This window comes from Dipodascopsis tothii, assembly GCF_038497935.1.
Source record: "Dipodascopsis tothii strain CBS 759.85 unplaced genomic scaffold V1510scaffold_65, whole genome shotgun sequence".
Taxonomy (NCBI): domain Eukaryota; kingdom Fungi; phylum Ascomycota; class Lipomycetes; order Lipomycetales; family Lipomycetaceae; genus Neoaidaea; species Neoaidaea tothii.
In genome coordinates, this window is record NW_027118049.1 from 1 (window position 1) to 11,818 (window position 11,818).

Here is an 11,818-nt window from a genome sequence, read left to right on the forward strand (position 1 = left end):
ACCAAAAATATGCTTTATTAATATACAAATATTGACTCATAACGACCAATTTCAAACTGATTTGTGGTATGCATGTACTTTCCGGCAAAATTGTCCATAGCGTAAAACGGATATATCGGTGATTCCACATTTTCAACGATGTCGACGCCCAATGCTGATGACAATCCACTATCAACTGTGCTACTAGCCATGAACTCACAATACAGTAGATTATCTAGTTCCGGATAAACACTTCCAGACAAACCACTCGATTGGTCCACTAGCAAAAGCCCATCAGAGTTCATCGATGTCATAGACGGCGATGCCGGGCTTGCCTCCCTAGATAAAGCAAACAGCTTGGCAAAGTCGTCATCGAATGGTAAATCCGGTGGCTTTGCAACCTCCAGCAACCAGTCGGCGAAAGACTTTTCACTTGCTGCCGCGCAGTATAGAACAGTATTTCTTATCCAGAAGTCCTTGTCTTGGTACTCTGCCCAAACTTTCGACAAATATGAAGACAAGCTTCGTTGATTTATGCTCGGTAGAATTCTACTATAGTAAGACCTGAAGCCGATAAACGCATTAATTGGTGTCCCTGAACCAGTCGCTGATTTGCCTTTAGATTTTGTTACGCGACTCGATTTGCGTAGTAGGTCGATCTCCCGATTGCAAGATGTACTGTAGTCCGTTGCTCTCTTCCACTTCTCATTGACGCCCATGACCATCATTTGGCATTTATCTCCCCGACCAATATCCGAATCACCGTCACCGCGGCCTATTGGCGCTCGAGAAAGCTTTATAACATCACAAAAGCCCTTCAAATGCTTGTTTCGGGGTGACCGTGGCCTTCTTCGTACAGATTTTTGCACTTTGCCACTCATATTATTTAATCAATGCTTCGTATAATGGATGAGTAGAGGCAATCTGCCATATATATATCATACTCGATATTATCAGCGACAAGGATTATACTTTCCGTCAATATCTCGACGTTAGGTACAACTTACCTGCTCGCGTACCTCTCCGGTATAAAACTTTATTCTTAGTATAACGCTAAATTTCGTAGTGGTGTTGATCGTATACATGAAAGATGTACTTCCACTAGCGATCATACCCATGCACGGGAAAACTTAAAATCAATTCAGAGGCATGCGAGTAATGACACTTAAATGACCTATCCTAGAGGTTCGGACACTGAAACTATATTCAAAGTGTGCCTCTTCTACTCAGCCTTTCAACTAATTTTTATTATCAAGATTCAGATTTTACATCGACCATAGGAAAGAATTTTCCGTCTCTGCAGAGACCGCGGCGCCTAATATCAGTATACCATGTCTCGACATATTACCACCTTGCATTTATAAACCTGAAATATTAGTTCAATCATATGATCGGCGAAGTTACCAGTTCTCTATCTGACTCTTTCGTAACCCAGTCTTTTCCGCCATAGAGAGCTTCTCCTCGGCTGAAGGATAGGGATCCTCAACATTACATTTTAGCCTAGAGGAATGTCAGTATCCGACCCTTCTTCTTGTAATTCCTACCAGTCAACAAGAACCCTGGCATCCTTGGGGGCGAGCCTTCTGTTGCGCTGAGGAGCCTCCGTTCTTAAGTTATGTGATCGCTTTCTCCGTTTGATTGTTATGTAGCTATTGATAAAATCGTAATGTTCCTCATAGAGACTTGCAGTATATATCAGCACATAGATCTCCATCCAAAGATCTTTGAAGATGTCCTTTTCCAGATCGAGTCTCAGACTGCTCACATCTTTGCGAAAGCTCTTTGTTTCCTTTCATTAGCCTCCTCATCACTCAGACCCACCATTCCAAGTTGTCCTAATATGTGTCCTGCAGACAGAACTCCCTTCTTCTCGATGCTTTTGATTAGAGCAGATAGCATGCTTTCTATACGCACTTTCCTAGAAATCAGCCGTAAACCAATGGACAAGTCCAACCTCTCCATGATGTTATCAAGTTCACTCATCGCACAAAAATTTCCACAGGGAAAAAAGAATAGAACGACTCACCAGATATAGCTATTCGCTTTTGCAGTCTGCAAACGACGTGTAGCACAATAGCTGATGCTACCTTACCTTTCGTTATGTTACCCTACCAACGCGTTATATAAATCCACAACATTAGTTAGCTCAACGATACATCTCTTTTTCCCGATGATAAACCAATTTACAACCATTGCTTAAGTCGAGACTACAATCTCAAATCAGCCCAACAAAGAGACATTGGCCTCACAGGCCACTCCATAGACAAATTTTGCCGTAGCCGTAAACTATAGTAGTAGGAATCGATCTTGTTTTCATGACTGAATTGAAGACCTCCAATCTCTGTCCTACTGAGTATCTCAACTTAACCATTACGAAAAAACATTTCTCCTCAATCTAGGTAGAGTACGTCAAACACCTACAATCTGGACAGCCTCAGTCGACAATGACGTCTTTCACAGGTTATTTAACGACAGTCATTACATCTAATCCCTTGCCGCGAGTTTCTATATATCTCATTCAGCTCTGACTATCCTGGCTCATACCATACACGCCCGCACTCCAACCACGATGAATACTATGACAGCTAGGTGAAGCCGGACTTTGATAATAGTTCAACAGAAATGCAACTTACTCGCAAGACAATCAGTAGTGTCCATGAACTGGATATTGACCTAAAATTCGCAATTATGAATTCAGTTCTCTTTAACTTGCTCTTTATGATCACAACCACAGCACTTCAAGTTCACTTCACAGAATATAAATCACCGGTCAGCAAACCAATCAAAGCATGTAACCGGGAGTAAGACCGTCACAGCAAATTTGATCGCGGCGACTTCAGTTGCAGTAGGTAATTCACAGCTTGAGAACTAAAAACAATATCCAACCTTCTTTCTCCATATGAATCTCTCGAGAAAATAAACCTGATACAGTTTCACTTGACCAATGCCAACTTACTGCTACCCTGCAGACAGAAGCCGAAATTAACACACAGGCAAATCCGTTCGACCGCATAGCACGATAAAATCCCCAATATCTACTCCGATTCTCGATACCGAAAAAATCGAGCCTAGAGCTGGACCAGGACCACTGTATAGTGCTTGACTTACATCGCGTCTGACAGGTATCCACTCTTGCATCTCCACCTTAATAACTACGCAGTTAAGTCGTTCCTTATCGATTTCTGTCTCTATAACTAAATGGTGGCTCGAGGCTACAGAGCCCAATTCGACGAGGTAGCTACAGAACTGATGTGGAAATGCCGTAAGATCTTTCCGAGTACGTTCGACGTCTAAGCTTTTGCTTTCATCGGGCTTCAAAGCCATGACGGTATAAATTTTGCAGAATCTACTGTATTCTTCTATCTGTCGTGAGATCTAGCCGAGCATGTCTAAAGATGATCATTGACATCCCGTTTCTTTGATTATTATTAAGCCGATTCAGCTCACCTCGACTTTCATCACCAGATTAATAGACGATATCAAATCTCAATTCACAATCTTATAGTCTCCACATTAGATTTACTAAATGGCTTATTAGAAATGGATTATTAGGTTTTGGCGTCGGGTAAGAGACCTCGATAAACGATATGCCAAAGCATTGCCGTTAAAAGAAGCTGTAGCGATACAAGATCAGCTTATCGGTTTTTGTGCTCGATTTCCCATCTTAGCGATCAGCTCTCAGGTCTTCGGTCCAGGATATCACGTATCAGGCATCAAGCTACAGGTACGAGGTACCCGCTCGTAGATATAAGGTACGGAATAATCGACACCAGATACTAGGTAATAGGTATTAGGGTTTGCTTATTAGGGATTAGGTATTAGGTCTCCCGCATTAGGTATTAGGGATTAGGGATAGATTTTAGGTATTAGGCATTAGGTATTAGGCATTAGGTATTAGGTATTAGGTAGTAAACATTAGGGATTAGGCAATGGGTTTTAGGGATTAGGGATTAGGTCTTAAGCATTAGGGATTAGTCAATAGGTATTAGGTTTTAGGCATTAGGTATTAGGTTTAAGGCATTAGGTATTAGGTATTAGGTACTGCGTATTAGGTATTAGGTGTTAGGTATTAGATATTAGGTATTAGGCATTAGGCATTAGGCATTAGGTGATTTATGTTGAGCATTAGGCATTAGGCATTAGGTGATTTATGTTGAGCATTAGGCATTAGGCATTAGGCATTAGGCATTAGGCATTAGGCATTAGGCATTAGGCATTAGGCATCAGCTATTAGGTATTAGATATTAGGCATCAGCTATTAGGGATTAGGTATTAGGTCTTAACATTAAGCATTAGGCATTAGGCATTAAGGACCAGGTGTAAGGTAATATCTACTTTGTATTGAATATTAGAGATAAGTTACTTGGCCCCTACCAGATTGTATTAAGGTGTAAGAGAATGGGTAAAAAACGTTGGATCTTAGTTGTTCACTACTAGCTATTAGATATCGGTTATAAAGTACCGGATGTTTATCTAACGGATGTTGCTTATCAGCTAACTAGGCATGAGGTAATACCTGATGTTTGATGTACGGGACAATGACATAAAGCTATGAGACACTGATGCGCGGTGTCGGGTAATGATTTCTGCTGCTCCGTATTGCCAGCAGTTATAGAACTCGGCCAAGCCGTGAGCGCTGTTAGAATACTTTTGCTTGAATTAAATATTAATATGCCATTACTGGTCAAAAAAAGTTAATGGAGTGCGATCTTAAAAATTCGGCAACACAAGATGATGCTTTAATAATTATTGAAGTGATGTAAATGTACATTTTGGCGAACTCCTTAATAAACTTTCTAGTTACCAGTTTTTTTCTTACGTTGTTGATGCTAGGCATAAGGAGGGTTTATCAATCACAAACTCGAAAAGTAGCGAGGTCGAATTGCCGCCCGCTATGCTCTATATGCAGGTGATCAGATCATAGAAACTTTGTATTGGCATGACACAGGGTTCACTTATTGGGCAACACCGCCTATATCTTTTGCTATGAACATGGAGTGTTTCCAGAATAATTCTAGAATATAGTAGATTACCCCATAGAAATTGAAAATGCTGATGGCGGTTCCGTGTGGATTCCATGCAATTAAGAAGGCGACTCTTTACAAAATGAGTGCCAATTTCTAGACGGCCACAACCCCGTATCGTTCAATTTACTACTTTTTGTACACCCTGCCAGGACTCTCCAGACATAGCAAATATCTGATAGCAGTATGGAGCTACTAATGTGACCAAGCATTGAGATTCTGTCCGAAGAGATTTCTCCTGATGGTGTATGGCTCTCGCCTTCTAACATGGTGTCTTTTAAATTACATTTTACCGTCCCATTAGCCCTGAATAGCTCAATGCCCATCAGTTACGCGAAGTATATTGGTGGACGATTCTCTGTTCCTTCAATGTCGCCAGAGCCATCGCTAGTTTTGCCTCATTCCAATTTATGTCCCTACATCTCTGTTCCAATTATAAACGAATCTTTCTCAAACCATCCTGGACTAGACCATATGGATCCAATCTTCAAACAGTAGCTCTGCACTATTTGTACATGTGCAGGATTTGGTCGTTGGAAACAAAGTAGCTAGCCGCGGAGATGGTATTAGAGAAGTCAACCGTCGCATGGGCGAATTAGCATATTTTTGCAAGATCTTGATCTGGAGGTAAGAGCAAGACTTTAGCGACTTTTCGGGATTAACAAAAGCGAGAAAACTATCAGTCGCTGTGACATCGGTATATTTTACGAGTGGAGCATAGTGTAATCTCCGGTACGAAAGACAACCAAATCTTCCAAATCTAAGCAGCGTATTATGGTTTCTCATGACCTCGGCGTTCGGTAAATTGCAGCAAGGAAATGTATTTCGAATGTTTTGGAATCAGGCGTATACAACTTTTTATCGATGCCACCCACACAGCTGATGAACAATAAACTCTATTTTGGACCGCAAAAGGCTTGCATATTGCAAAACAACCAACGTCCCAGAGCCAAATGTATGCGTATCGTAATCCCTGTGTAAAGCTGATCGTCCCCAATCTTAGACTAAAGCTCTCCTTTCCATGACGATTGAAAGTCCGTAGAACACCAGATCATGGAGTCCTTCACTTTGCGAACTTTGAAAAAAGCTATCAATAGAGAATCAGTTTCACACCTGGGTAATTGATTTTCTCACGGTCGTAACTTGACTAGGGCCGCCACCGAGAAAGTTTAAAATGTAGTCTCCTTTTCGAAGTCATAGTCAGGCCTTTTTTCTCGTCACTCTGATATATTCCGGGACCTGCAGCAATAGATGCATTACGAAGTGAAGTCGATCAAAATAAATTTCATTTGGGTCGGGCGAGCGTTCATAGAGGCATCATATTAGGACAGAATTTAGCTTGTAGAACTGAAAGTTTTACAGACTTAGCCGGTGGAAGTACGTTTTTTTAAGGTCAATGTTCGTAACTCTCGAGTTCCGCTGAGAATAACGTAGTAGATTGTAAGCGATATGCTACAAGTATATTACTGAATTCTGCCAAAGCTAGAGAGCGCAGAATAAGTCATAAGAACGCAGAGAATGTCTTGAGTGCCTTTACCTGTAATAACAGCCCTCTAGATGGACTCAAGCGGCGCGTTCTCATAATTTGAGTGAAATGACTTATGATCGCTGATTGAAGCCAACTATTCTGGGAAATTACTCTACAGAGATTGATCTAATGAGTGATTCTGATAATAACAGAGTACTTACGGTCTGTGTCAGTGTTGGAACTAAATAAACGGCTTTGAAGATTATTGTACTCTTTATCAAAAATATCGAGCTGAGACTTCCATAAGAGCTTACAGTGAGTGACATCTTTTGTGCATACCTTACTCAATAAACGCCACGAAGTTTCACGACGTTCGTAACTTTGAGAGTCGACATGCGACAATTAGAATATAATCGTAGCGAATATAACTATACGGCAGATCAACAGGCTCAGAGAATAGAGCCTCCAAGCCATTTAAAATGCGGGCAGCAGATATTATATTTCACGAGATATCAACGATGAACTAGGTTTGACCTTCGATTTCAGGTCGCGAGATAACGAAGGATACTTAGGAAATGCAAGGCGCACCGCACGAGACAAGAGTCTTTTCTGCCTTTTCGGAAGTTTAAGGCGTGTTTACAAGAGTCCACTACTGAATGCCAAACTTCTGCGTGCTTGCGATCGAAATGTTAGCTACTGTCTTCAAAGTCTTGATTATGTACATGCGATGCTAATTTCATACTTTCTGCTTCATTCACAAGAGCCAACAGTTCGAGTGGGGACATGATATACTGGTTGCGATAAATGGCGCACCTTCAGGTACGAAGTTACTACTAAATCTGCCTACTTTTCCCAGCCAGATTTGCCAATATCTAAGCTATTAAAAGTGGGGATACTTTATTAGACAAATAGTTGTTATTCATGAACGTAATATGCGTTGCATGGTATTCAAATATTGCATCTAATACCCGATATTCGATGCCTGACAGCTGAAGGCTGACTCCAAATACCTAAAACCAAAGACTATTATCTAATACTAATGCCTCGATACCGAATGTTCAATACCTAATATTTAATACCTAGCACCTGATACAAACCCCTGATACTTAATACCTAATACCTACTACCTAACATTTCATGCCTAATACCTAATACCTAATACCTAATATCTAGTACCTAATACCTAATGCCTAATGCCTAATGCCTAATGCCTAATGCCTAATACCTAATACCTAATACCTAATACCTAATACCTAATACCTACTACCTACTACCTAATACCTACTACCTAACACCTAATACCTAATACCTAATACCTAATACCTAAGACCTAATACCTAATACCTAATACCTAATACCTAATGCCTAATGCCTAATACATAATACATAATACCTAATACCTAATACCTAATACCTAATACCTAATATGTAGTACCTAATACCTAAAGCCAATACCTAATACCTAATGCCTAATGCTCAATCCCTAATGCCTAATACCTAAAGCCCAGCACCTAATACCCAGTACCCGAAACCTTATACCGAATACTTAACACCCAACGCCTAATACTCCACTACCTGGTACCTAACACCGAATGCCTAATTCCTAATACTTGATAGCTGATGTAGATTCCCTAATTCCTGATACGTGGTACCTAGTACCTTATGCCCGGTACCTGATAGTGAAGACCTAATACCTAATGCCTAATGCCTAATACCTGGTATTTAGCATGTAACCTCTAATGCGCGAGCCCTAGATACTTCAGATCTAGCATATATGTAAGGCGAAAGCCAATGCCTAATACCCAAATGATAGTATGTAGAATCTAATATCAGGTGTGCACTACAAAAGACTGGTTTGCGGACACCTAGTGCGGGGAGGGGGGGTAATGCCTGAATGCTACTGTCCAAGTGCGCCATTGTATGCGCATGATGAGATGCGAACGAGAATTGAAGTGGTGTTATACGAAATGTCCAGTCTGGGCTATAGAGAATATAATACCTATCGAATGTAATATATCAAGGTCTGTACCTGATTACTGCTACCCAGTTTTTCAAAGACTATAATTGTCGGGCGCCTAACTAGCTAACTGACGTAGAGTAAATTCACCATGAGCTAAAACCTTATCGTAGTTATTCAAGGGGTGTTTGTTGGACAATATATTGTGACTTTCTCGTGGATTTGAATTTGAGCAGTCTTAAGTGGTCGCGTCACTATGGGAGACTTCAAAGATGAGAAAATGTGTTGTGGTTATATGAGCACTTTGGCGTTGGCTAATTTCGTTTTGTGCCGGTGTAATATTACAAGTACAGTTGTGATTTGTTTGACGATAGGGACGAGGTTGTGAAATATTTTAACGGATCACCATTGCTATTTATATTGGAGAATTAAAACAGCAAAATTCTAGCAATGTCTAGTAGCCATCTTGGCACTACAATCAGGTAGGTAGAATGACGCATGCGAACCAAAATTTAAAGTTTGTGTTCGTCTTTGAAATGACAGTCGCTTGCCAGTAACTAATGGCAATTTTTTGTCTATTACGAAAGATATGTGGTGCAACGTCAGATGTATCTCAGAAACCAGCCTGGAGAGTAGCCTGTGACGTAAGAACTAGGAATTTGGAAATTCAAGCACATGCTTAAAAACCGTACAACGGTAGGCTGAGGGGGCCGTTATACTAAACTTTGGTGGATAGACACTACTTGACGGTCCTCTAGTTGTAGCGATGTCCTGTATTTTGAGAAGGTCTGTGCTCGCGTACGATGGTCCCGGGTACTATGTGCCTACCCCAGTAGTGCTACCGGATCGATCTTAGAAAGCAGGAGAACATTTTATATATCTCATGGGGCTTGTAGAGAGTATGCGGAAGTAGGTTTGTCAACACGAATTGGACTGCTATGGTGCTGAGATGTACACACAGTTTTAATTCTTATTAGGACAGTATGATTCTTACAATGACGAAAATATAAGAATGAAGCAGTGGACGACGCGTATTGTGGGTGCGATAATTGGAAGGACCTCTTGAAATGATTGGAATCCATGAACTGTTGCAAAATATCTATTCATTAAATTATCTGGATGAGATTAAGTATGGCGATGTTGATGGGGAGAGTGTAGCTGAGACCTGACCTGGAGTGGGTCAGTTGCACGAGTGTATGAAATTTTCTGAGCTATGAATGAGTAGCCATTATATTAAAGAAAGACATTATTATATTTAAATTTCGGTAATGGAACTTTTAGTATATCATATAGCATGGTACAAGCAAAGCTTCATTCAAATCGTCTATAGGTCTAATTTTAATGGGGGTTGTATGATATGTGCGGTTGAAGCTGGAGACGATAATGTTTCGTTGGTCACGTTAGTATTGTCGGCTTCGATGTTAATTGCTAACTACCAGTAAATAAGGCATCAGCTGGTTGTGAGGCATAATATTTGGGTTTTCGAACAGTAAATACCTGTCGAACTTGGCCGGTAGGATATTAGTGCTATTGGTGGCATTAGGGATTTGCTCTAAAAGAATCTGATTTAACAAATACAAGATGAGATTTCGAGCCTGAACTCTAAACGTATAGCATCTACTGTAGGATGCGTTGCTTATCCTGGTAAGATGTAGGTACTGCTCATTCTTCCGCAGTGGAAGAGAAGCTACGTTGTCGGATGAGAATATTTATCGGTGACGTTGTTCTTCCAGTAATATTGATTAAGTACATTGTGTGTTGAGATTCGGTTCAGAGAGAACCCTTTGAATGAAGCTTGCAAAAGCGGATGATTTGTCGTGGTAGAGCTTTGAGCTCGACAATGCATAGAGTTTTAATGTTTTAAATTCAAGTTTCAACATAGGACCGGCCTTCAGTTGTATCTATCTTGCTTGTAAATTTCACAAAATTAAGTGCTTGCGGCAGATGAGGCGGCTTGCCGCGTATTATATATGTACAATATGTATAGCTACAGATGTAGCGCTAACTGAACCTCAATTAGAGTCCAAAATATAGAGACCCTAAATCCGTTGAAAAGAGATCATCCGGATATGTGGTCGCTTTAGATGGAGTGGAATCAGACTCAGAGGTAATGCTCTTTGGCGATAGTGGCTCGTGCATTGTCTCTGGAGACGCAAACGTGGACAAGATGTTTTTGCGCTTTCGCCGTCGCTGCTTCTCACCTGGTCGTCGTGGCGTGTAGCGATATTCTGGATACAGTAATTTATGCTGTATGCTCTCTTCTAAAGCGAGTCTCTGGAAATGCTCGCGCACACTGTCGGGCTCGTTTTTCCACATCTGGTACTTAGCAAAGTCGGCCATAACTTCACTTACGTCGGCGATGACTCTAGAAGCATTGGTATTCGTGATACCTTTCTTAACCACGTCGTTGTGCTTGAGTGTTCGATAGATAATAAAAGCATTTCGAGGCCTTGGGACCTTTGTTTTGCTTTTAACGCTGGTGTCATTAGATTGCGGAATCTGTGTCGGGGGTGTTGCTGTGAGACCATTGTTAAGAAATCTGTCGATTTTGATCTCGTGAATGTGAGGCTCTGTTCCGGTCGGATTGATTTGGTATACGACTGGCGATGTGCCCTCTGGGCACGGTGCTGGTGAATAGTAGTCCTCATTGCGTACTAGAATTGGTGCATAGCCATGCGGAATAACATATATGCTGCACTGCGTTGTTCTGAGGAGGTCTTCCACTGTGCTCAAAGGCAATTCTTTGATATAGTCCGACTTTGCCATTACGATTGGCCAGGTTCCTCTTCGCTATAAAGTCTTTGATAGGCCAGAGTTTTTCTGGAGGTGAGTAGTACTGGTGAGGGTTTGCGGAGTCTTTATAGGTGCCATTATATCGGAGAAGTTTAGTCGTAGCCTTGAGATCGGATGTTAGTGAATGGCTAGGCACCTGCATGTGCAATAGAGTTTGAGGTGCATCTTCCCGGCGACGGGTAGTGAAACTTAAATTGTAGTAGATGAGAAGTGGTGACTTGCGAGGTACGTACTGTTTTAGCGCCATTAATTTCTTCCCAATATGTGCTATTAGATGGTACCCGCCTCTGCTTGCGTAAATCAAAAGTGATCCTAAAAAGAGGTAACTGCTATTTGTAGTTGTATCAAAGCGGTGGTAACTGGTAGGTACAGAAAGAAGAGAACTCTGATCCAACGAGTCTTATATGAGATAAGTTATCTCCATGTTTTCTTTTAATGCAGCATTTTTATTGTATGGATAGTGACCATGAATGGCGAGAAGAGTCTTTCTTTGCAAGAACTGGTTGAAGGTCGTGGCCATGAGCGGGACTCCAATGTGGGCATTGTGTCGATGGCAAAGGAGATTTCTACTGATGACATCTCAGAAGAAGGTAGTTT

At 41.1% G+C, this 11,818-nt stretch overlaps 3 protein-coding genes across 3 annotated transcripts; all 3 read right to left on the reverse strand.

Annotated features, from left to right (window-relative positions):
* V1510DRAFT_309415 (uncharacterized protein) lies at positions 1 to 1,229 on the reverse strand. Its single transcript, XM_066930730.1, has 2 exons — positions 987 to 1,229; positions 1 to 950 (listed from the first exon to the last, which is right to left on the reverse strand). Exon 2 carries the CDS (start codon positions 858 to 860, stop codon positions 18 to 20), a length of 843 nt encoding a protein of 280 aa, XP_066786335.1. The 5' UTR covers positions 861 to 950; positions 987 to 1,229; the 3' UTR covers positions 1 to 17.
* Positions 898 to 2,059, reverse strand: V1510DRAFT_424294 (homeobox KN domain-containing protein). Its single transcript, XM_066935076.1, has 7 exons — positions 1,934 to 2,059; positions 1,801 to 1,897; positions 1,524 to 1,768; positions 1,384 to 1,479; positions 1,331 to 1,345; positions 987 to 1,294; positions 898 to 950 (listed from the first exon to the last, which is right to left on the reverse strand). Exons 1-6 carry the CDS (start codon positions 1,960 to 1,962, stop codon positions 1,231 to 1,233), a joined length of 546 nt encoding a protein of 181 aa, XP_066786336.1. The 5' UTR covers positions 1,963 to 2,059; the 3' UTR covers positions 898 to 950; positions 987 to 1,230.
* A 7,987-nt stretch (positions 2,060 to 10,046) lies between these two features.
* Positions 10,047 to 11,257, reverse strand: V1510DRAFT_384263 (uncharacterized protein). The gene is made up of 2 exons (XM_066931698.1): positions 10,781 to 11,257; positions 10,047 to 10,744 (listed from the first exon to the last, which is right to left on the reverse strand). Exons 1-2 carry the CDS (start codon positions 11,192 to 11,194, stop codon positions 10,445 to 10,447), a joined length of 714 nt encoding a protein of 237 aa, XP_066786337.1. The 5' UTR covers positions 11,195 to 11,257; the 3' UTR covers positions 10,047 to 10,444.
* Between the last annotated feature and the right edge of the window lie 561 nt (positions 11,258 to 11,818).